Here is a 24990-nt window from a genome sequence, read left to right as displayed (position 1 = left end):
TTAATCGATCAAAATCTTCGTGCCGCGAAAACAACGCGAAAGGAAATGTTTTATGCATGACCAGCAGACAGAAATCTTTGAAAGATAAATAAAGCACCGATCTCTCTTCTTTAGGACATTTCATTTTGCTCTACCTGCCCTTTATACACCTTCCTCGGTCAAGAGATATACGATCGAAGTTGAACGCAGTGATTTATATGCAACGTCATTATGAGCGCTCCGAGATGTGTATTCGTTACTTGGCACAATGTTTAATTATGGTAATCGAGGCTGCAACATTTAATTATTTCTTTAAGGAAAAATATCAATAAAATTCATTTAAGATAGATTGTACTCTGAATATTTGTATAAATATAATATAACACTATCACGCATATGACATTTAATCATATAATCATATAATTTTATTCATATATTGATTAAACTCAAATTTTATCGTATATGTATTATACAATTTCCAAGATCGTGAAAAGGAATGCGTTTCGATCACGTTTCGAGATTTCATCTACCGAATATCCCTCCCCCGTGAAGAAGGTCGTAAACGTTCTCGCCCTCGAACAGGTGCTGGATATAATTCATGTCACTGCTTGTTCTAGATTGAAATTGATTAAATAAATGTTTGGTCTTGTAGATACTCAATGCCTGCACAAACATTATACTAGTATATATATTTTCCTTTGCTGGAGAATCAAATTTTTTCATAATGCATTTGTTTATTCTTCTAATATCTATCTTATTCTTGAATAGACATATACGATAAAAAAATTAATTTTGCTCTAAAGTAATTTAATAAGTATGAAAATAAGATAAAATAAAAAAAATTAATTAATTCATGATTTTTACGAGAATGAGAAGGCTAGAGAAGGAGAGAATTGATTACCCGGAAACGCGTTCAACAGTAAAACGCTAATTCGATCAAGAGGTGTAACCAGGGACGGAACAACTAGTTTCCCTAGAAGAAGAAAAAGAAAGAAAGAAGGAAACAATGCAGTCTCCTAACGAGAAAGAAAACGAGGGCTCTGCGAGCGCACGCGCTCTCAGGACATATACCGTGTGTGACACACGTACAATACTCCGTTATGCGCATGCGCGAGAAGCGGTTTTCATCTCGGAGGATCGCAGGCTGAATAGTCCCGCTGGCTGGCTTATGTTCTTATGGTGGGATGAGAAGGAGGGCCAGTTGACGGTCACGATGGTGGGAGACGAAGAAATCAACGGGGTCCGTGCGCGTTGCTCAGGTAGATAGGTAGATAGGGGCGAGGGGCGGAGGTCGAGGGACTGGGATGTAGTAGGGAGGAACAGGCCGAGAGTACGGGGCCTGCACTACTGAGCTAAACACTCACGGATTCAGTAGCTTACGAGAGGCCTCATGGTTGAGTTTACGGTCGATTCGTGCTGCCTGTTGGAAACGGAGCTGTCGAGAAGATAACTGTAAATTCGCCGAGTGCAGGAAGTGACAGGCGTGTATGGACCTAGGTATCCTGTACCTATACGAGTACCGGTTAAAAATTCAGTTCGCGAGTGACACTTTAATCGAACATCAAAATTTTGACTGGGCCCTGTTCGGGCTTCCGGCAATCGGGTTGCTGAACAGTGAACCTGTCATTTGATTTGTGAAAAAGAGTTCTTTGCGTCCACGTGTGGATCTATTCACATTCAGCTTAGAATTCATTCATGTAGATCCTCGATGATTCTCCGTGACGTGAAGTAAAGACAAGGTAAATGATGAATCTACAATCGCGAGATCACAGGTGGATTTAACAATTTTTATTATAATCTTCTATTGGCCGGCGTTTTTTAAGTACTCTTAAGCATGATACTTTTGTGATCGTTACAGAGACGTGTTTCGCTTTGCGCGTTTTTTTTTTTTTTGCGTCTCATTGTGTCGCGAGCGATCTTGACTGTACTCGTAACAGCGAAGCTCGCTTACCCCACTTCGATGTAGTGGCAGTGTAAGTGATAACGTCGTGCATCGCTTTCAACATCAGGTCACGATGCCAAAGATCTTTTTGATCAAGAACCGACTGCATCAGCAGTTGCGGCTGCTGGAATCGCAACATACCAGCAAGAGCCCACCACTTGGCAGCGGCAAGGACAGCCCGTTTGGCAGCTCGGAGCCGCTAAGTCTCATAGTCAACAAGGATCAATGTAAAAACATTTTACTTATAATTAAAACGGAAGATTGAAACCGGCGTAATTTTGAGGATTTCTACGTATATTTGGCAACAGAATTGGAATTGCTATTAGAAACTGCATCGATTGATATAATTGATATTGATTGTAATATCTATTTTTCCTTAAAATTGAACTCACCGAAATTACACCGGTTCTAATCTATCTAAAGTTTTTCACATTTTAATGATCGGGAAGTTCTTTGAACTACACATTTTTCCTTCGCGTTTAGCATCGTCTTTTTTCCAATTTTTTAAATATCTGTGAATGGATTTAAAATTAAAAGTTTGTACGTGCGTCAATAATCAATCCCCAATTTGTCGTAAAATTTTTATATAAAAGTTTAAGCTCTTTCTCTCTCTCTCTTGCATTGATTAAAACAAAACTTTTTTATATCACGAACTAAAAGAAAAGTTTGCATTACACTTTAAAATTAAAAATGTAACATAAAGATTTTAATGAAAATTTGGCAAATTAAATTATTATTAGGATTGCAGAATACCAAAAAGAAAAAAAAAACGCAAAATGGAGACAAAGATATTGTTAGATTAGATTAGAGTAATGAAAAAGAAAATGTTTAAAAGTTCTAATTGGTCTTTCTGCGACTTTGCATAGAAATAAAATTGTTCAATTGCTATAGCGAATTAATCGAATCGATCAATCGGATGCATTATAAAATGTATGAATACGATCGTATTACATTAGGAATATATCTGTGATAAAGAGATAAATAGCCGGGAGTACGTATTAAATCGCGGTGAAGAAGCTCTCGTGTATCTATATGACGCATCTGAAATGCGTCATTATTGGAAAGGGATTAATAAGGCGCATAAGACAATTATCTTCATTTTTTTGGTGTTGCGTACACCGGCAATTTGGCATGCCGATTATTGGCATTACGAATTCATACGCGGAGCCGTTGCATGTAAAATGAAGATATGGATCTCGACACAAGTTTACTCCTCAATGTAGCCCATTGATAAGTCGAACTATCGAGGCCCGGGTGCAAATGCAACTTTGTGGCTTCCCTCTCGTTACGGCTCGCCGTAACCTGCCGAGCAAAAAAAAAAAAAGAAGATAAAGGAGTGAAAGGGAGAGACAGAGAGAAGAGCACCCTAAAATGTTACACTTCTGCCGCAGGTGCGGTCGTCTTTCGGCATACAGGTGCGATTGCAATTTGTATACCTGGTTCCGGGGACATTATCGCGCAGTTGCGCGTTTTTTGCTTTCGTGAACCATTAACGTGCTCATTATGCTAATTATTCGCATATGCCTATTTTTGACTCGCTATATTCAATCTTTGCAAAAATTGGACGGTTTCCTCACACAAGCATCTCAATCGTGTAATTTCGCATCCGTGGAAAGCTAATTTTATCTTTATCTGTGGGATTTCCATGATATCCCTTTATCGGTTACCGCGCGCGCGAATATCTTTCTTCACCGTAATGTTATTTAATGATTCATTTACCGGGCATTCTCCACTAATAGCTTGGCATAATCAGCAATACATAGTTACAACATCGAGGAGGAAAAAAAGAAATTCTCGTCGCCGATCTGTCATTCGGCGTCGAGTAACGACTGACCTTTGACAATTAGCGCATTTGTCCGCGTATTTGTGTACAACACGTGCAGTTAATTATATGAATCGTTGCTTTGCGCTGAACGCACGCGCGCAATTGCATAATGACGTTCGCGTCGCAGGAACGGTTTCGTCCGAAGCAACGGTTATCCTGCCAGCCGCGCCGATGAGGAACGGTATAGTGAGTTAAATGGCCGTAAACGCAATTGAAATTTGTACTCGCCGCAAATATGCGCACGACGATCGTATTTAATGTACGCATTAGTAGTATCGAAGTCGGCTGAGTTTGCAATAATGACATAGCGATTTCGGGAATTAAGAACGTTATTTTAAGGATGTATTGTATCGAAATATATTTCTGAAAGATGCACTTGAACGCAGATATATACTCGTCTATTTGACGAAATATTTGTCTCTCATCTTCGTTTATTTGCATCTTCTAATCTTTTTTTCAAGCGCATATATAACTATTATCGTAAATCGTTACGAGTATGTGTAATTATTTCTTCCTCATTTACAGTTGTCGTAAAGATAAATCAGTATAACGTGACGATTGCGTGAAAACGCGTGCGCGATGGGGCGTCTCGCTGCTTAAGTTTCGTTACATAATTCACGGCTGATTTTTCGTTTGGCTATTATAGTCCTCGGGCGTTTGTCTAGTCGAGGTCGATCCAGGGTGGTACTTTTACAACGGTATAGTGAGTAGTAGGTGGGAACCGAATGTAGTCCTAAAACTGGTTTAGGAAAGTGACCGAACAGAGAGCAGCTTCTCCTTCATTCCTTTTTTTTTCATCTTTTTCTGTTTCTCGCTTCCCCCTCGCTACCCTCTCGCTTTCCGCCCGCCCCGACAGCCTCTGATTCTCGTTTTGCGTCAGGTTGCCACGCTCACGAGAGCACGAATAATGCGCGAAACGCGGTGTCGATGGCCTTTTACTCCGGCGATCACTATGCCCCGTCGCAGGTGCACGAGTTCCTCTCCCGATCGGTGTGCGCGGTTTTATCACTAATTATATATATATGTTAATTATAAATATTTATATTTAACGCGCGCGAAAACGATTATTTTGTATGCCCGCGTGCATCATTCCCAACTTATCGTTCCGGCCTTTCGGCCGTCTCAATATTTTATCGCTATTTATTCGCATGGCGTGTTTGACCGACGCAGCTGCTCAATTAACGTATCAGTATCCAATTAAGTAGTTTATCGTCTCTCGAATTTTACGACTCGCGTATATAAACCAATCTATTAAACGTGCATCATTTGGAGAGTATTTTTCTCATCCGCGTATGAGGCGGCTGTTTAGAAATGTGATAATAAATATTGTTATCTTTGACGCGAAGATTCACGCGCGCAATGAGCCGTAAAAGTCTCTTCGCGATTGTATACATCTTTATTTACATTTTTCCGCGTTGGCGATCAAACGGAATACACTGACGTGTACACGCAAGCTATTCGTAAAGCTACATCATTCGTGTAACGTTTCTCTCGCTTGTATTATAATGAACAAGCCAATATACGTATACGTTCCGATGCACGCTGCGCGCCGGAACGGAGACTTTGATGCTCGCATAAGTAATGCGACGTGCTTCAATGTTGGGTTGGGACAGAATTTTCCTCGAATGATAATTCGAGATAAAAAACATAAGAGATTTAACTCTTTTTCTGTTAAAAGAGTGTTGAAATACATGAAGCTTTCATCTAAAAATCTCTAGCTAATATTCAATAGAATTTTAAAGATATATTTAATAGTGTATTGGAAATTGATGTGCATTAATTAAAAATATATTATTGTTTTTGAATAAAACAATTTTTTTATTTTTCCGAAAATATAATTTATGATAATATTCATGGAACTCTTTTAACATCGAGCAAATATTTTTGTGTTTTTCGAATATGGATTTAAATATATATGTATTGGTAAATTGATGTATTTTCTTTACAGAACAATAAAGTTGAACAAACGCATATCATACAAAAATCTTGCATTTAAAAAAATTTTTTTCTCTCTCTTCTTTAAGATCACAAAGTTTCATGTATGTCACTTGATGAATAAAACTGACTTACGTGACATAACTATCCTATAAGCGTGCAATCTTGGACGTATTTCTTTTACGAATTCATGGCCGTGGCCTTAAAATAGCGACGATAGATTGCTTTTATCACGAATGTTAATGAGTTTTGTGGATTATATTTGGCATGACACTGTTGGGCAACTGGACTTGCTTTCCTGTCGCGTCCGTTAGAGCAGGAACCTTCGGTTTCGTGCGAAAGTTGCGCAACGCAAAGCATATAAACCTGCTGTCAGTGATCTCTCGCGGTCTCCGCGACGGCCAAGGCGATCGTGCCGGCATTAGAATCTCGCTGTGGCACGTAGCAACGAGTGGTAGGGTACGGATAGAAGGACATAAGCACAATCTCGCAGTCACTGACTAGAAATTCAACAAAGAGTACGGAACTCGTTGGAGTCCCCGACGATTTTATCGTCGACTGTGAATTCATCCGAATTTGTTATGAAATTTAAAATCCTTTTATCTAAAATATATATCTTTTTCACGATCTCTTTCAACATTACTTTTTGGCCCTCCTTCTTCATACATTTAATTATGGATAAAATATTTTAATATTGTTGCGAATAATATTATATTTAATAATGTAATAAATGTCTGATTTGATACCTTTAAAATTTGTTTGTGTTTATAAGAGGAAAAGAATAATACATATATACATATATGTACATATAGAAAAATTTTATCACAAATCATAGAATTTCTTAAATTTAAATATTCTTGGTACGCAATAACATGCGTGTCTGGATATACGAGAATGTTAATTGGATGCAAAATCAGTTCCTTTTAATTTTTAATTTATCATACAAACTGGATGTTTCCGAGATGTTTACACTTTTTATAATAATCGAGATTCGTAAAAACAAATTCATCTTTTTATAATTGGACATACATTACTTATATTTATATTTTTTAATAACGCACTGACACTTGTACTATTTTTAGGGCGCGTTATACGCGTGTGTAACTTTTTCTTAAATTCTTTGTCCGTGTATGTATAATTCTTCCTAACAACTACAGCACTAGAATTTTAATGCGTTTCGCGTCGGTAGTTTCTCGATCGCAGCGTCATTCTGGATCAAGCCCGGAGCCCGGACTGCGCGATGTATTTCACGCGCGCGTTTTATGCAATTGCAGTGCGACGCACGCTCATTCTACTTGTTAGCCATACCAAAAAAGGATTGCTATATCTGTGTGTGTGTGTGTGTGTGTATGTATGTATGTGAAATGCGTTAAATTTGACGCGATGATGGGAGTCAATAAGACCGACACACACACAATTGGTCGTATAAATTGTGCATCGTGCTCGTATATAATTATAATATCTTTCAAATTTTAACAGCATGACATATCTAATATTTTAAAATATTAGAATTTTCATTTCTAAATATTATTTAAGCATTCTGTGTAAATGATGAGGTTAAGAACGGGAAACACTATATATTTAATTTTCTTACCGTATATAAATTTTACTCAAAAAAGCAAACTAAAAAGTCCAAGTCCTTATATTAGTATTTCAAGACATTCCAACGATTATTGCTAAAAATGGACAAAGTTACAATACAAACTTGCGAGCTTATGAGAAAATAGAAAAACTTGGCTTGAAAGAGACGCCGTTAACGCGTCATATGTCTCTTCCGTGCGAGTATATAGATAAATACTGTTACATTCCCAGTGCATATATACGAGCTTTAACTGTCGTTGACACGCAGGTAATCGCGCTCAGTGACGCGCACCTGTTGCAAAGGCTAGTACACCAGGATGTGCAGTCATTGCGACGAATTACAATGCGTCGCCCGTAAGCCTCGTGATGCGTGCATGCATGTCTAATCGTACATAGGGTTCCCGCGTATATGTATGTGTGCGTACGCATAGGGATACGGGTCTTCGCGGTACCATGACGCTACGTACGTTGAAAAAGGAGGCATGAAATTAAATATCCGACAAATTTCCCATGTTCCTTCCACAAGTGCCAAATATTCTATATCTTTTCGGAATAATTGATTAGATTTAATTTTTATTTTAATTTTATTTTTATCCCATATATGATAGCTTTTATATAAACCTTTTTAGAAACAAATGTAAATAATGTAAGGAGAACTATATCCTATATTTTTGTCTATATTTGCAAAGAATTATATTTCAGAATTACACTTTTATGTAATACAATATCATTTTGAAAATGCTATACGCTCTCTTCCATTTTACATTTGACTCTTTATAATCGCGTCATGGACGAAAGATTTTGCAAGCGTAAAATCGCACCTGCTTACATCGGTCGAATAATACATCCCTGAGGTTTGACGCAAATCTTACGGAACACTCCGCAGATATATCGAGGTCCATCGTTTGAAATGACACTGGACTTCTCATCGCGCGCGAGGAACAGGTTCCGCTCTCGTCGTCGAAAGCGCCTCGAGCAGGTACACTCGATGCATACGTTCGTCGTTGTCGTCATCGTCGTCTCGCGCACGGACACAGCCAGATGTACAACGCACACAAAAGACGACGAGTGTACGACACGGCGACGGCTAATGGCGCAAGAGGGCCGTGACCGAAATTCTTTCCAAGCAAGGGGGCCAAGTGCAGAAGAAAAGAACATTCAGCACGATAAATCTCGCTCTATACTAGACGCCTATACTCATATCGGTACGAATTATTTCGCGGCAATGAGTTATTGCAAGCGTGATGATTGCGGATAATAACGCTATATCTCATCGAGCTATGCAAATTATTACATATAGTATTGCATTGTCAATTATTAAGCGCGAGATTTGTGTGCGGGCACCACGCTTCTCCTTCAGAGTGATGGAAAAAATTAATTTCCATAACAACACGTTTCTTTAATTATTCAAATTGCATTCGTTTGCTAATTTTTACAGATTCCGCGTTCCCAGTTTTTTTAAATCTTTATTTTGTTTATTTATTACAAAAATTGATTTTAATAATGCTCTAAATTCTGAAATTTGATTGCATGTCTCTTTCGAATTTATCTATATAGATAATTTTGCATTTTTGTTCTACAACTGCATCGTTATTTGCAAAAAATAACTGTGTTTGTCTGATAAATAGTATTCTAACAATGATTAATTGAATGACACCGCTCAATCTCGACGATACCGCGCTATCTCTTTGAAAAAAATTTTGATGCCATGAAAATGAGATTTTCAAGATAATTTAATCACTGTTATTCTTTTAGTGTTAATATTTTAATTCGAGGGGAATAAAATTATACTAATAGCACGCATTGTTTCCCACACTAAAAATTATTTAAAAGAACAATTTTTTTTTGTGGTGCGGATATTGTTGATTTATTTAATCGTTTTTTTGTTTCATAAATTTTATTGGTGTGTGTGTGTGTGTGTGTGTGTGTAATATCGCTCACTATATATTTACATATGTGCATTCGATTATCTTATTTACATTTTGTTTTCGTTTCGGCGTCGGCGGACGAAAAGATTTGATCTACTTGGATGAGATTTAAATCGATTTGTAATTTCTAAGATAATTAGACGCTCATTATGTAAAAACTCGTTATACAATCGTTGTTGAATCATGCGAATAGTTGCGTATACAGTTGATATCGCAAGATAACGATGACGCGCGTACAGTAATAGAGTCCCGTAGCATATTATTTATCGCCACGTTTTATCATCGCTTCCGTGAGATAGTTATCGATGAGATTTCAAAAAACAATACTATCAATTTTATTGTGCAAGGACAGTTACATCTGAAACGAGAAAGAAATTGCTGGGAGATTTTAGACTTTTATTTTTATTAGCATCGCGAAGAACGTATATCGCACGATGAATGATTGCCAGTATCTCGAATATGCAAATCATAATGCTTGTCGTAAAGCATTAAGAGATTTTAACTCAAACTATTGTGTTAACTATTGATTTAACTCAAACTAAAGTAAGAAAGTAAAGTTTTGGAATCATTAAAATTAATTAAAACTAAAAATTAATAATAACATAATTATTCTTAAATATATAAATTTTTGACTACGAAAAAAAGATTGTAAAATGATGCGTTTATCGATACTTTATTACATTTCAATGTGTCGCGTTTCCGATACTTGACGAAACAAAGCACATTTAATTGTGGCAAATATTTTCTAACCAGATGATTATATATATCTCGACATTGTGTGATTTTTGTCATTAGAATGACAGACTCGACTGGTCACGTCGGAGTTGCACGTCGGTCTTCCCCCACTTCTTCTCTTCTCTCTCTCTCTCTCCCCTCGTTTCTGCTTATCCGGTGTAAAAAGCAAATTATTTTTTCGTTGGCAACTTTTCACCGAGTGCCAAGGTCAAACGTTCCATTGTCGGTTAACGCCTCGATCTACCGCTCGGCTGTAGAAAGGACTCTCCGAAGCGTAGCGTTAGCAAGATGTATAATCGTGTCTCTCATAGCTTCTAGGAAGCTCAGATCTCGCACATACACGATGCGTATATCGATTCGATGCGTTTGATCCGTTAACATGGAAGCGCGAGTAATTCTTGTGTATGATTATTGATGATGATAAAAACCACACGAGACGAGTGTAATTTGGATAAGTTGCGCACACAAAGCGAGCCGACAATTTGCTCTCAAATTAAGTCTGCGAAGCATCGCGCTAAAGGGGTGTGTGTACTTCCGATCTTACAGATAACATAATATCAAGTCACGCACATACATATATACGAAGATGAGAAATATCGAGCCGAGAGAGAAAGAGAGAGAGAACAGCAATCTTCTTGTGAAATATCTGTTCCATCCTCCAACAATATATATAACAATAAATATATATCTGAATCGCATTTATCTATATTGTTTTAGATTGTACTCTTTAATTATTTAATTTTATTCAAATTTTAAATATTAAATTATATATATATACTGTGAACGGTATATATTTTTTACAAGAACAATATATCTTAGAATTTTCTATATCTTTCTCTAATCAATTACACGTTACTATACATATGACATTCGATCTTTGCCAAATTGCGTGACAAATTTTGTCAATATTTGATTTTCCTATCATAAGCGAAAGGAATCGCGCAGAGCATATTTAGAAAACCACATTTCGTTGAAACCGATAGTTTAAAAAATGGAAAAGTGCGGAAACGTACGCGCCAATATATATATGTGTATATATAAATGACAAAGCGGAGGGAATACTATCCATTACGTAAAGCGACCAAGTGGCCGCGTATACCGGTGTCACCTTGTTGTCCGCGCGCGACGACCCACGCACGGTACCGCTACGCAAACGTACGCAGATACCGCGTCGGGCTGCGCGTGGCCATGGACGTCGCATTTTCTCGCGATTACCGAGCCGATTTTTCCGTAGCATCTTTGTCTTTGCAATTTCTCTCAACGCTTATAAATCGAGTTTATATTATTATTGTAAATGATGTAATGATAATAATTAACAACGATATTAATTAATTAAGATATTAATTATTATTCTCGCAATTACCAAACCGATTTTTTCAAAGCATTTTTGTCTTCATAATTTCTCTCGACGCATATATATATATGCCAAATTGCGTGACAAATTTTGTCAATATTTGATTTTCCTATCATAAGCGAAAGGAATCGCGCAGAGCATATTTAGAAAACCACATTTCGTTGAAACCGATAGTTTAAAAAATGGAAAAGTGCGGAAACGTACGCGCCAATATATATATGTGTATATATAAATGACAAAGCGGAGGGAATACTATCCATTACGTAAAGCGACCAAGTGGCCGCGTATACCGGTGTCACCTTGTTGTCCGCGCGCGACGACCCACGCACGGTACCGCTACGCAAACGTACGCAGATACCGCGTCGGGCTGCGCGTGGCCATGGACGTCGCATTTTCTCGCGATTACCGAGCCGATTTTTCCGTAGCATCTTTGTCTTTGCAATTTCTCTCAACGCTTATAAATCGAGTTTATATTATTATTGTAAATGATGTAATGATAATAATTAACAACGATATTAATTAATTAAGATATTAATTATTATTCTCGCAATTACCAAACCGATTTTTTCAAAGCATTTTTGTCTTCATAATTTCTCTCGACGCATATATATATATATATATATATATCAAGTTTACATTATACTATAAAATAATGTAATGATATTAATTAACAATATCAGATTTACGAAAAAGAAAAAGAATTTTGAAGTTAAAAAAAAGAGCTAAAATTTTTTTCTTTTTGAAAGGACTTTAAGAAATACGAAACATGTTTTTACTTACTATATAGACTCACTATATATTTATGATAATATAATTTTTATATGGTGCAAGCTTATCGAAAAAAAAAAAAAAATAAATCGAGATGTGAACCTTTACGTCAATAAAGACCGAGATGGAGGCGCGATATTGGAGAAAAAAAATCCGCCGTGTGTGTTGTACGATATAAAGCGCTCAGATAAGTGGCCAGACGAGATCCTGTTGCAAGTTCTGTTGTCGGGGCGCGAGCGATGCATCGTCAGCCATCGGCCTTATATACCTTCATTTGCGGACAATATCTGCTTGATCGCAACGAACGAAACGCCGCGGCTTAGCCGACCTACTTACAACCGACCGCTCCCTGCTCTCTCGGGTCCTTTTTTCAGGTTTTTCCTTTCCTTTCGGCTACAACAACATCGCGGTTAATGCAACGCGCGCCTTCGCCGATCAGACGTTTATCACGCCTATCTGCATACAAACTAGAAACAATGTATCGGATGATGAAGTAATCGACGCGTTGTATATGTATATGTATATCTATATCTATATCTATAGAGAGTAACTCTGCGCGAGATATTTATGGGTTGCCGTAAACGTCATAAGGCGTGTTTTATCGTCATTCTTGAGAAACCGCCGATAACCGTTGCTGAGAGGTCGACAGCTAAAGACTCGGGCTCGGCAAACCAAATGTAACATCGAATGTGTGCGATTCTGCAATTAAGCAATTAAGCAATTAAGTGCAATTCTCACATTTATAAGCGTAGAATTGAGATGGAGCGTAATTGGGATTTTAAATATGGAATGCTTATTCCTATTTTATACGAATCTTGAAGCTGGACTCTCAACATTCAGTCGCAAATGCGGAAGTCACGCGGACCATGGATTTGACTAGCAATAATGGCAACGGCTTCGCGCGGAGGAAGTGTACTTTGCTCGTTTCAACGCGCATTCTTGGGTTTCGCGTTGTGGGAATTGTAAGGATTCAGAGTCGAGTCGAGCGTGTCCATCTTTTCTTTCTCTCAAGGCACTTCGGGCACTTTGGGCACTTTGTTCCGCGAACAAGCGCATTCATTTTAATATCTTTTTGCATCCTTTTAGTCGACGCAGGCTAAATCTTTGTTTATCGAAGAAAATCGAGTCAATTTCCTCAAAATTTTAATGACAATAAAATATATTTCGCTGTTTTTATATCTTATCTTATATATCTTACATTTTATTATCATGATAATAAAAGGAGGAACTATGGCTTGTCTCATTTTATTAAAACAAAGATACTTATAATTTTGACAATCTGTCAGGAATGATAGATAGAATCATAAGAAAAAAGTGGATTTATCATTATTTGTAAAATCGTTGCGAATTATAGCAGTATTGCGATTCCGATTTACCGGGATTTTCCGATCCTCTCGATTGATCTTTTCTTCTCTTCTCGTCTTCGAGTTTGCTCAGCGAGCAAGCCCGTTCCTCTCGATTCCAACTCGATGTACCGGTTCTCATTTCATTTTCTCTCCGTCTCTCTCTCTCTCTCTCTCTCTCTCTCTCTCTTTCTTTCTGTTCGAGGGGGAGAGAGAAGCGAAAGGAAAAATGAGAAAGAGAGATAGAACGGACGAATGGGGAACGAGGCCGGAGAATAAGCAGGAGATGGAGAATCCGAGTGGGAGAGAGTCGAAGATAGGCAAAGGCGTACCATCGGTACCCCGGTCACGACGATCGCGCCGCAGGTATTTATAGCGCGGCCGAACCTGTTAGGGGGTTTTGGTTAGAGGAACTCACGCACGCATGCACGCACGCACGCACGCACGCACGCACGCACGCACGAAGGTTCTTCGCGCGCGCGGCACCGAAGGTTGCCCGATCAACGGAACGGAATCGCCATTTTGGAGTTTCACCGCTACCGTAGCTGTTACCTTCAGGATTTGCAAGTTGTGACGCAAGCGATTGCGTAAAGATATCGTTAGGCACCTCGTCTAACTTGTAATTTCGAGGTCGAAATCGTCGCCAATTGAGATTTCGAGCTCAGGGACGAGTCTCTCGAACAAAAATTTAAATCCCTCGAAAAAGGTAGAGGATACCGGGAGAGATTACATTCCTCGCCGCAACTTGACGCAAACTTTGATCATTTTGATTCGAAAATGTTTATTCCATTTGATCTATGATTTCTTACAATTTCTCATGATCTTCAATCACGCGCCCATGCATATGAACATTAAGATGCTGTCTTTAATATTTATTTACGCTATTGTTCTCGAATGCAATAACATTTAATGCTTTCGATATTTATTAACGAATAAAAGAAAATATCAAAATATACATATATGATAGAAGATTGAGAAAATCTGCGAAGTGTCTTTCCTTTCTTCGATGTATTTTCCATAATGTACATGACCTCAGTAAGACTCGTTTTGCGTCCTCGTAGTTAGTTTCCTGATTGTCGCTCCAACAACATGATTGCAACGCACGTACAGTGTCCTCGTGCTTCATCAGCGAGCACTCGATGTCAAAGTCAAGAAACCGTATATCTTGCATCTCCAATGACATATCGTCCCATTAGAATCACAATAAAAAATAATAAAACCGTTGATGCGCTATATTGTAACGGAAAATAAATTTAATTGGAAAATAAATTTATTAATATATCATCGACGATAAATCCAATGACATTTTCTACTTTAATTAGAAAATATACTGAAATAATTTCGTAAGAGATTACTTGCGCAAATGTAGAAATCGTTTCTCAATTTTGATGTCATAACTCGTGAAGACATATCCCAATTCGCTGCGAGAAAGAAATACCAACGGTGAGAGACGAAACTGTATCTTGGTTATCGCTTACTGTGTGTTAGTTAAAAACGGTTACTTTATCGTGATTATGTACAGAACACGCGGCGCTGAAAATTGCTGGAGGAGAGAAGCGGGAGATCATGTATACGTGCGAAGGACGCGGCATACGGTACCGTCGAATCCTTCAAGGTTGCTCGTAAATTCAACCACGAAACGGGCCAAGTAACCGTCATCGATTATAACCGTCAGTCTCCGCGTCGTATCGAGATTCAATTCTCGCCGTCTTTTCATCCGAATGTAAATTCATGTCGCGCTGCAAAATAATAAGATTCCGCGAACCTTGGAAAGTTTGCTCAAAATCTGTGCATTTTCACGCATATAATTACGTTGACGCGCAACGAAGATACGCAAAAGTCGTTTAACCACATTCCTCATTTTATTGCGCACCGTACATCGTCAAATGTGGGAATCAGTGTAACAGGTCACGTTGTTCTTTCATACCTTATACCGATACTCTCCAAGTTGTTCTCTTCTTTATACTTGCTTTAAATCATAGTGGATGATTTATTCATATTGAAATGCTAATTTATCAAACATGCTAATATTTGATTTAATCAATGCAAGCTTGCATAAATTATAGATGTATACACGCACACAAGCTTGCCCACAAGTGCATTTCTACAAAAATTCATTTTGCAAGAGAAGGATATTGAACTATAAATATATATTATATATATTTTTATAACAAACTTATTTTTTTTTTAATATTCCATTAAACTATATATAAAAGTCTTGAGAAAAAATAAGTTTGTTAAAATGAGTGTTGGAATATCTCAAGGAGGATTTGCATTTCTCTCATTCCAGATCGCGACAAAACCGATGATGACCGTGCAACGACCCCGGAATCCTTACGCAGTAGCAGTCCGGCGTCGTCGCCGCCGCCTACGCAACCGGCGAGCAACACGACCAGCCCGCCACCCAGACGATTCATTTCCAGCATCCTCGGCGGTGACGTGCCGTACGGCAGCAGGCGTCACGTGCTCACCCGGGCGGAACGTAAAGAGTACAGCAGCCCGCCGATAGTCTCGGACGATCCACCCCAGTTCCTGTCCAAGTCGGAAAGAATCGCTCTGCCGAGGCCGCAGACGCCACCGAAAGCGCCCCGTGTCGAGCCACCTACCAGAGTCTCGGTTATCCAGAGGGTGCCGTCGCAAGGTCAATCCACTTCTAGAAAAGAGGGGAATAAGATCGAGATCGAGAGAGTCGATGCGGTGCGAGCACCCGAGCCGGAGCAGGTAAATTACGCGTTGCAAATTTACATTCGCCAAATGAACCTTGTCGTTTTGCTGGAAAAACAACGGGTCGTGTCTAAAGTGACTACGTATTTACGCGTCTCTCAGTTTTCTTTAAATTCAACTAACTAATAAAGCGCGCGCGCTTAGCGTCCATGAGTGGTAACAGTAGCTAGTTACACGTTGTAACTACCGAATTAAAGCTAATATATTTCATGATTGTTCAAAAAATAATAAATATCTTATAAATAAATATTAATATAAAATATATATATGATTAATGTTAAAGATATTTAAATATGTCGACAAAAAGGTCCTCCTATATTAGACTAATGCAGTCACGCTTCGTTAACCTCGACTGACAATCCTCGTAGCGTCTCATGCATTATGTATAGTGACCAAGCGGATAAAAAAGAGCGGAGAAAATATTGCACGGGATTATGCTTAACATTATTTAACCTGCAACCTGTCGAGCAGTTTCTTGCACACGCTGATATTTTTGATATTCAAGAACGAAAGCTTATTAATTCTATGAAAATCCACGGTCATAATGTATTGTAATTCATACATGACTTAAAAAAAAAAAAAATGATGCAAGTTCGACAGAAATATTGCGCGCGATAAAAAACGCACGAGAGAAATATCGATAATAATTTCAGGAACAGCCCATCGACTACGCCGTGCCGAAGCGGAAAGACGAGGACGAGGAAAAGTGCCGCGATGGCGCAATGGCATCGCGAAGTTCGGGCAATTCCATCACGAGATCTTTGCTGGCCGTAAAACTGTCCGGCTCGCAGGCAGCGGTGCAGGCAGCCGCGGGACACGGCAGATCCTCGAACTCGGGTAACGGCGGTTCCTCCGGCAGTGGCAGCGGCGGTGGCGGTAATTCCTCGCCGTCCAACAGCGGCATCGGCGGATGCGGAAACGGAGCGATGATCGGCGGGGGCGGAGGCGGCGGCAGTGGCGGTGCCGTAGGTGGCGGCGCGGGTGCGGGCGGCATGCCTCCCGGAGGTAACGGTGGTCGCGGTAACTACGGACCGAGCTCGCCGCCGACGGGATCCCTACCACCGTTCTACGAATCCCTCAAGGGTGGCAATAATCTCGCCAATTTTGCCAATCAGTACAACACCGCTCAAGGTGCTCTTTTTTTCTATGTAAAAAGAATATACTCATCTCTTTCTGACATTTTACACTTGTATAGCGCATGAAGAAGACGATTAATGATGTTTGGCCGATACTTGACTTGTAACATAATTGCCGGGTTGGTAACTAACATTGATAATTCGCGATATCATTATTTAGAATCTTTCAAAGATTATTCCTATATTTTTTTTTGCTAACTATATAAAATAATTATATTAATTCCTAACGCTAGTCTTCGCAAAATTCGTGTCGTGTTTCAATTATGTTTTGATTCAATCGTTTACCGGCCATAAATACATACCAAAATATTTATTTTGTCTAGCTTTTGAAATAATCAACAAACTTTAATATTTCAATACAGTGTAGTTTACATTTTTTCCATCTTGAACTTCTTCCTAATGTGATATTGTAGTCGATCGTCTCAATTTTATTTTGAACGTACGGTGCGCAGTAGATTCCTTCCTCATGGCTCGTGAAGTAATAAATATACTTTTTTCCCGGCGTGAGGTACCTTCGTTTAGACGTATTATAATTCGATTTATCGCGTACATTCTCTTTACTTATTTTTATCTTTTTGTATTCTTACTGTACTGTTATTTTTATTTTGGCTATTATATTTACAAGATTTTACATAGATTACTTTGAAAATCCAATTATTAGAATTTATTAATCCATTTATTACAACGTCCTTGGAAGCTTGGAGCCTTATATCAAAACTGTTTCGAGAGATATCACATTATGGAAGAAATTACCTTTGGTAAGGTATAGAAAAAAAATTTTATATTATTTCACATAAATTTATTAAAATAAGGTAATGTGAGATTTTAGAAAATAATCTTTGTCACAATTAAATAACTTCTCCTGACTCACTAGTATTATTATTATTTCAGGAAATGCATATCTAACACCATTGACAGCGGTCGGGATTGAATGCGATACCGGTCAACAGGACAATTCTCAACACGCACAGTACAATGCGCAGGAGGGTAAACAGTATTCTCTCCTTCAAAATGTCTGTGCAAATGTATGCGCGTCCTACGGCTTGACGTTTAAGGAGGAAGATGAGGAATTGGGAGCTTACAAGATTCAACCGGACTTGTTGTCTAGCCAGTATGCTTCCTACGACGTCACCGACACGGGCATGATGGTGGATATGGTGACTGGCGCTGTGGTAGACCCGTTGCAATTCACTACCGGTACCCTGACCTTCAGTTCACCTTCCGATCATACGGCATTGTTGGAGAGCCTCAGCGATGCCGCCGACCTCTTGTTGCCCAGGTTGCAGACCGAGGACGGAAGCAGCGATCTTCTAGAAGAATCGTTGCATTCGCCCGCCTCGACTGGCAGCAGCGGAATCGGTCAAGATGCCGGTCAGATGACCACTCCCGTCGAGCCCAGCGTTGATCCTTTCCCCGAGCATAGCATGGCCTTGACCAGAGGCTTTGATACGAGGTGAGCGTCTGAACTACCATGAGAATTAACTCTCGCTTACAAATTAATCATAGTTTAAGTCTGCGATGATTTGTCGTTTGCTTTCATCCGTGCAGCGATTTAAAAATCGAACATTGTTATAACGAATACCGCACGAATTTTAATCAAAGTAGATTACAAAATAGTGTATCGATCGCCTTTTTCAGACACTACACGACTCCGCAACACTTTAACGCGTCCAAACTCGCGAGCTTGAATTATGCGGGCGGAGAATCAAGTTATCAGCCATTGCCGAAGGAACGCCCGGAACTCGCACTGCATGTCAATCAAAATCAGCAGCACCAGCAAGATCAACAGCTGCAAATTCAAGTGCAACTGCAACAGCAGAAGCAGCAAACCGGCGCGTCGCCGCATCAACAACAGCAACAGCAGCAGCATCAGGGGCTTTTAAGCCCCGGATTGAATTTTACCAGTAATGGTGAGTCGTCACAATATTACTCAATCGCTGGGAAATAGGGATACATTGGTTTAAGAGACCTAAATCGATTTCTTTCTCTTATGTTAAAAGCAAAAAAAAAAGTAAAATTCAAATATGATAATGCAGAAAAATTTTCGCTAAAGATTCGTCAATTTACGACTAATTTTGCGTCAACTAGTTCAATTTTTTAATCTCAAAGGTTTAGAGTTGGACTCTGGTAGCAGCGTGGGTGGAAGTCTGCCTAGTCCCGGTACTGCTAGCTGTTCTCTGGACGGTACCTCATCCGGCACCTCACCGTCGTGTGCGCTAGCGGAACACGCGCACAGTCCGGTCGTGTCACCCACCACAGTGGGCGCAGCGCAAACCGCTGGACCAGTCGGGGAGCCACCTCTTTCGCAACGGGTCGGTGTACTTCAACAAAGGGTAAGCGACCCAAATTGATCCAGGCAAAAGCATATATCTTTGCGTTAAATTATCTTCCGGAAGCGGGATCGAACTGATTCGATCTTCCTTCAGGTTTGCTCGCGATCGATCCGCAAATTATTTGAACCACATTCCGATCGAATCATTTGAATAAGTTCGCGGATAATCGTGCCGATGCAACTCGGTATATACCATATATAATGTGGAAAGAGTAGCTCGTTTAATTGCCACTCTTATTCGTATGTTATGCAATGTCAATCAATTTGAGTGCTTCATCCGATGTCACCAGTCTTCCAATTGCTTCGAGGAACTAACCTTGGATTAACATGTCTTCTTATCGGTTCACAGCTGGGTTTACCGAATGACTGTCAACTAGAATTTGTTAACGGGGGTCACGGCATAAAAAATCCTTTAGCCGTCGAGGGTCAAAGGCAACCTGGAGTCAATCGAGATGAAGAGAGACCGAATCGAACTCCACCTACCAAGGTAACACGAGTATTTTATGAACTATCTTTTTGCATGTAAAATGTATGCAATTGTCATTATTAAAGACATGGTTGTGATGTAATGAAATGTATCGAATCACATATATTGCCGCGAGATTATAAGAAGCCGTTACAATGAAATGTTCTTTGACTGTTTGCTTAATAGGATGACGATCCCAATCGCTTCACTTGTCGTGTGTGCAGCAAAACTTTTAGTCTCCAGCGGCTTCTTAATCGTCACATGAAGTGTCATAGCGATGTGAAGCGTTATCTTTGCACATTCTGTGGAAAGGGCTTCAACGATACTTTCGATCTCAAGAGGCATACGAGAACGCACACAGGAGTGCGACCTTACAAGTGTTTCCTTTGCGAAAAGAGTTTCACGCAAAGGTGCTCTCTGGAAAGTCACGGCCAAAAGGTCCATGGTGTTCAACATCAGTATGCCTATAAAGAACGACGTGCGAAGGTAAATCTTCTTTTTTTTTTTTAATTTAATTCTTTATAAAATTTTGTTTTTTTCTTTAAGACTTCAGAACAATCTGTTATATATGTATTGTAATGTTTGTATTACTTTGTATTGCACGAGTCTCTCTTTCTTTCTTTCTTTGTCGGATTCATTCTAATCCGTCTTGAAATATAAAGCTAAACGTGAATTATTTGCATTTTGTTTGTTGATAGATGTACGTTTGCGAGGAATGCGGACATACCACGCATGAGCCAGAAGTGCATTATCTTCATCTGAAGGAACAGCATCCTTATAGTCCGGCGCTACTAAAGTTCTACGACAAGCGGCATTTCAAGTTCACCAATAGTAACTTCGCCAATATGTTGCTCCAGGTGGGCACAGACGCGTAAAGACAATATTAGTCTTGAAACTTGTGTTAAGTAGAAGATTGCACGTTGAGATTAATCAACGGTCTGATATAAGGAGGCTTCGATACTCGATCAAAACAAAATACACAGCGCGGTATTCAAGAACACGAAATTGTTCTTGTTGATGTAACTCTTCAGGGTGGCCTGTTGCAACGGGACTCGCGGAACACGGACAGCTGCGGCCTCGCGGAGCGACGAGAGACGGTTTCGAAGAGCACCAAGGCGACGCACCAACAGACCACGACTAGCTTCTGAATCCATCATCAATGAATCCGGCGACCTGGCGAGTGACGTCGATCGATCGGGCTGGATCTCTTCGAAGTTTAGGTCGACGAAGGGAGTGACGTCGCGCGAAAAAGTACCTGCAGGTGGCTCCCAAAGCGGTGACACTGGAACACGCGAATATCGAAGTCCGAACGCGACAGGATCAGATCGTGCAGGATCTGTGCGATCAATTAGATTCCGCCGCCTCAAATTCATGGGTAGAGGAAAAAGACGAGGAGAAGGAAAAATAAGACAAAAGAGTAAGAGAGCCGTGGTAATAACGACCGCTAAATCGTGTACATTTTGCGCAATTGAACGCTCGGTTGTTGTATTATAGCTTCTCTTTTACATTAGAACTTGTATGATTAAGTTCGTGCGTTATTCTCTTTCTCTGGCAGTTTTCTAAAGAAGATGGTACCAATGAAAAAGGATAAATATTTGAGAAAGAATTTAGTATACGCGTAGTATTCGCCGTAGCGATCTAGAAGATAATTTTTCATATATTAAAATAAAACAACCAACGTATATAATACACCGCGCGTTTCTAAATTATAATAATTATAGCACGTCGCGAATTTTTTTCTATGCGTCGAGCAGAGAATTTCTGAACGGACTTGTAACGCTACAAATCTCGCTTCTACCCAATATTTTCGGACAATGTTCTGAATTTTTTAATTATTTTTAGAATATATCTTTTTTATAGTTTAGTATTTTTAACTGTATGGCTAATTCGGATTAACTGTATGGTTAATTAACATTAATTTAATGAAATCTTAGAACTCTCTATGACGACTGATACTGAATTACAAAGAAAACACGTAGGACATACATATATTCATTCGCACACGTCGATGCGTGCGTGTGCGCATGCAAAACACATACATACAACTACACACCGTTAAACGCAATTGCATATCTAGATTTTAGATGGAATATTAATAGTGGGCCGGAGGCGCGATACCGAGCAGACCCAAAGACTCGGATAGAACGTTTCAGGAATGCGGATCATCCTCGGCGAGTGAGCCGAGGAGAGGGAAAAGAGCGCTATCATACGGATGATTTTTTTTATCAGAGATATACGGCGAGTTACGTTACTTTTCGACTCGATGGGTAAATATGCGCGCGAAAAATGGAATTCTTGACGTCGCGATTATCGAGAGGAGTGTGATTTCTCCGATCGCGATTTGCGTCATGAATCTTCCATTATCTTTGATCGGGGCATTGGGGAATGGAAAAAAATTTCAAGTTACTTTTGAGCACAAGTTACAGAATAGGACAAGATCTTCAGTCCAAGATGGACTGATCTTGCACTGTATTATTAGTGAAAAATAGATTTTGAACTGTCAATGTTTAGAAAAATAATCAGAGAGTCGATTTTCTTCATTTCCATGGACATCTCTTGTTCTAATGGCGTATGAAATGTTACATATTTCACTCGTTTTCTCGCTCTAATATAGCGACATTAGGCAAATGTGAATAGTGAGAATAGAATACTCATAGACATAGAAATATGTGTGTATATATATATATATATATTTTCTATGTCTATAAGAATATTAATTTAGAAGAAAACTGTTGATTTTTAGAACACTTGAAAAGAGAGAATCGACTGTAATTAAAATTCACATTTTTATTTTGTTGTTAATTTAATGAGTGATTTTATTATTGAATTGAGACGCCTTTCAACTGAAAGAAGGTAAATTAAATTAATTATTATAATGAGAGAAATATAAAATGTTGCATTATTTAATAAAAATTTTAATTTAGTTATCCTCTCTTTGGGATTATATTTCTAAACACTGATAGTATAGACAGAGAGTAGGCATATATATATTTAATAAAATCCCCAACAGGACATACATATATTCATTCGCACACGTCGATGCGTGCGTGTGCGCATGCAAAACACATACATACAACTACACACCGTTAAACGCAATTGCATATCTAGATTTTAGATGGAATATTAATAGTGGGCCGGAGGCGCGATACCGAGCAGACCCAAAGACTCGGATAGAACGTTTCAGGAATGCGGATCATCCTCGGCGAGTGAGCCGAGGAGAGGGAAAAGAGCGCTATCATACGGATGATTTTTTTTATCAGAGATATACGGCGAGTTACGTTACTTTTCGACTCGATGGGTAAATATGCGCGCGAAAAATGGAATTCTTGACGTCGCGATTATCGAGAGGAGTGTGATTTCTCCGATCGCGATTTGCGTCATGAATCTTCCATTATCTTTGATCGGGGCATTGGGGAATGGAAAAAAATTTCAAGTTACTTTTGAGCACAAGTTACAGAATAGGACAAGATCTTCAGTCCAAGATGGACTGATCTTGCACTGTATTATTAGTGAAAAATAGATTTTGAACTGTCAATGTTTAGAAAAATAATCAGAGAGTCGATTTTCTTCATTTCCATGGACATCTCTTGTTCTAATGGCGTATGAAATGTTACATATTTCACTCGTTTTCTCGCTCTAATATAGCGACATTAGGCAAATGTGAATAGTGAGAATAGAATACTCATAGACATAGAAATATGTGTGTATATATATATATATATATTTTCTATGTCTATAAGAATATTAATTTAGAAGAAAACTGTTGATTTTTAGAACACTTGAAAAGAGAGAATCGACTGTAATTAAAATTCACATTTTTATTTTGTTGTTAATTTAATGAGTGATTTTATTATTGAATTGAGACGCCTTTCAACTGAAAGAAGGTAAATTAAATTAATTATTATAATGAGAGAAATATAAAATGTTGCATTATTTAATAAAAATTTTAATTTAGTTATCCTCTCTTTGGGATTATATTTCTAAACACTGATAGTATAGACAGAGAGTAGGCATATATATATTTAATAAAATCCCCAACACACACACACACACACACACACACACACACCGATGCGCACTTTGGGTAATCTGTGATATAATAAGAGTAACAATTCACTCGCTCCTTTACGCACTCCACTTTGCTTTTCCGCTCTTGCACCATGGTTTTTTGGGCTTGGGGATGGGACAGGAGAGGCACGCATATATACGAATCGTACATATATACACCCGTACACAAATACACACACAACACAACAGACACACACACACACACACAAATGTATATACACGAAAACATAAAACGGGATTTCGTGCAATTCTAAGGTGGTAGGACTTGGATCGAGCACAACCGGTATACATATATTTCCGCTCGATTCTTCCCATCGTAGACACACGATCGTGGACTTGCTCGCCACGGCAAAGTATAATTTGTGAGCTCTAAATTTAAATAACCCTTTGAAACGCAATAGTATTACAACACAAAATTCTTCTGTTTAGCAGCAATTTCATATAATGATTTCACATCGAGAAAATCTTCTATTATATTTATCTGTATTATATAGATTATACATTTTTGTTATACATATATATAAACTAAATGTATATGATATATATGTACATAAATATATAATTATACGCATGTTTATTTGCTCCTCTTCGCAGTATGCAAAAGACTCGAAATGCGCTTGTCAAAGGGTTAAAAAGGCCGCGTCTCCTTGAAGCATGACCTCTCAAAGCACAGTCTCCTAAATCCTCGGGCGAGTGCGAGAAAGTGATTCTTCACGGATGCTTCATAAAATGTATACCAAACGTCACCTATACTCGCATGTAGGAATAAGAATAAAAAAATTAAAAGACCCTTTAATATTATACCGTGTAAAAGATACGCAATGGGCTTTGATGTTTTGTCATAAAATCGTTATTATTATTGTTTTAATGTGTT

General features: G+C 38.8%; 1 protein-coding gene across 2 annotated transcripts; it reads left to right on the top strand.

The window, feature by feature from the left end:
• The first annotated feature begins 585 nt into the window (after positions 1-585).
• On the top strand, positions 586-23050 carry LOC115234991 (transcriptional regulator ovo-like). 2 transcript variants are annotated; one of them, XM_029806462.1, is made up of 10 exons: positions 586-2148; positions 15681-16111; positions 16768-17245; positions 18142-18703; positions 18889-19160; positions 19360-19583; positions 19932-20069; positions 20235-20534; positions 20747-20905; positions 21080-23050. In XM_029806462.1, exons 1-10 carry the CDS (start codon positions 1995-1997, stop codon positions 21194-21196), a joined length of 2835 nt encoding a protein of 944 aa, XP_029662322.1. In that variant the 5' UTR covers positions 586-1994; the 3' UTR covers positions 21197-23050. The 2 variants fall into 2 exon arrangements, with proteins under 2 accessions (XP_029662322.1, XP_029662323.1); XM_029806463.1 differs by having other exon boundaries at positions 587-2148; positions 19360-19562.
• The last annotated feature ends 1940 nt before the right edge of the window (positions 23051-24990 follow it).

This window comes from Formica exsecta, unplaced genomic scaffold (genome assembly GCF_003651465.1).
Source record: "Formica exsecta isolate Colony F162 unplaced genomic scaffold, ASM365146v1 scaffold21, whole genome shotgun sequence".
Classification (NCBI taxonomy): Eukaryota; Metazoa; Arthropoda; class Insecta; order Hymenoptera; family Formicidae; genus Formica; species Formica exsecta.
This window is presented reverse-complemented; position numbering and strand designations above follow the sequence as displayed.

Bases quoted from the DNA above. Each gene is read 5' to 3' on its own strand.
- LOC115234991 (XM_029806462.1), top strand. From the start codon at position 1,995: ATGCCAAAGATCTTTTTGATCAAGAACCGACTGCATCAGCAGTTGCGG. The intron at 2,149-15,680 runs GTAAAAACATTT...CTCTCATTCCAG, and splicing joins CATAGTCAACAAGGATCAAT to ATCGCGACAAAACCGATGAT. The intron at 20,535-20,746 runs GTAAATCTTCTT...GTTTGTTGATAG, and splicing joins ATAAAGAACGACGTGCGAAG to ATGTACGTTTGCGAGGAATG.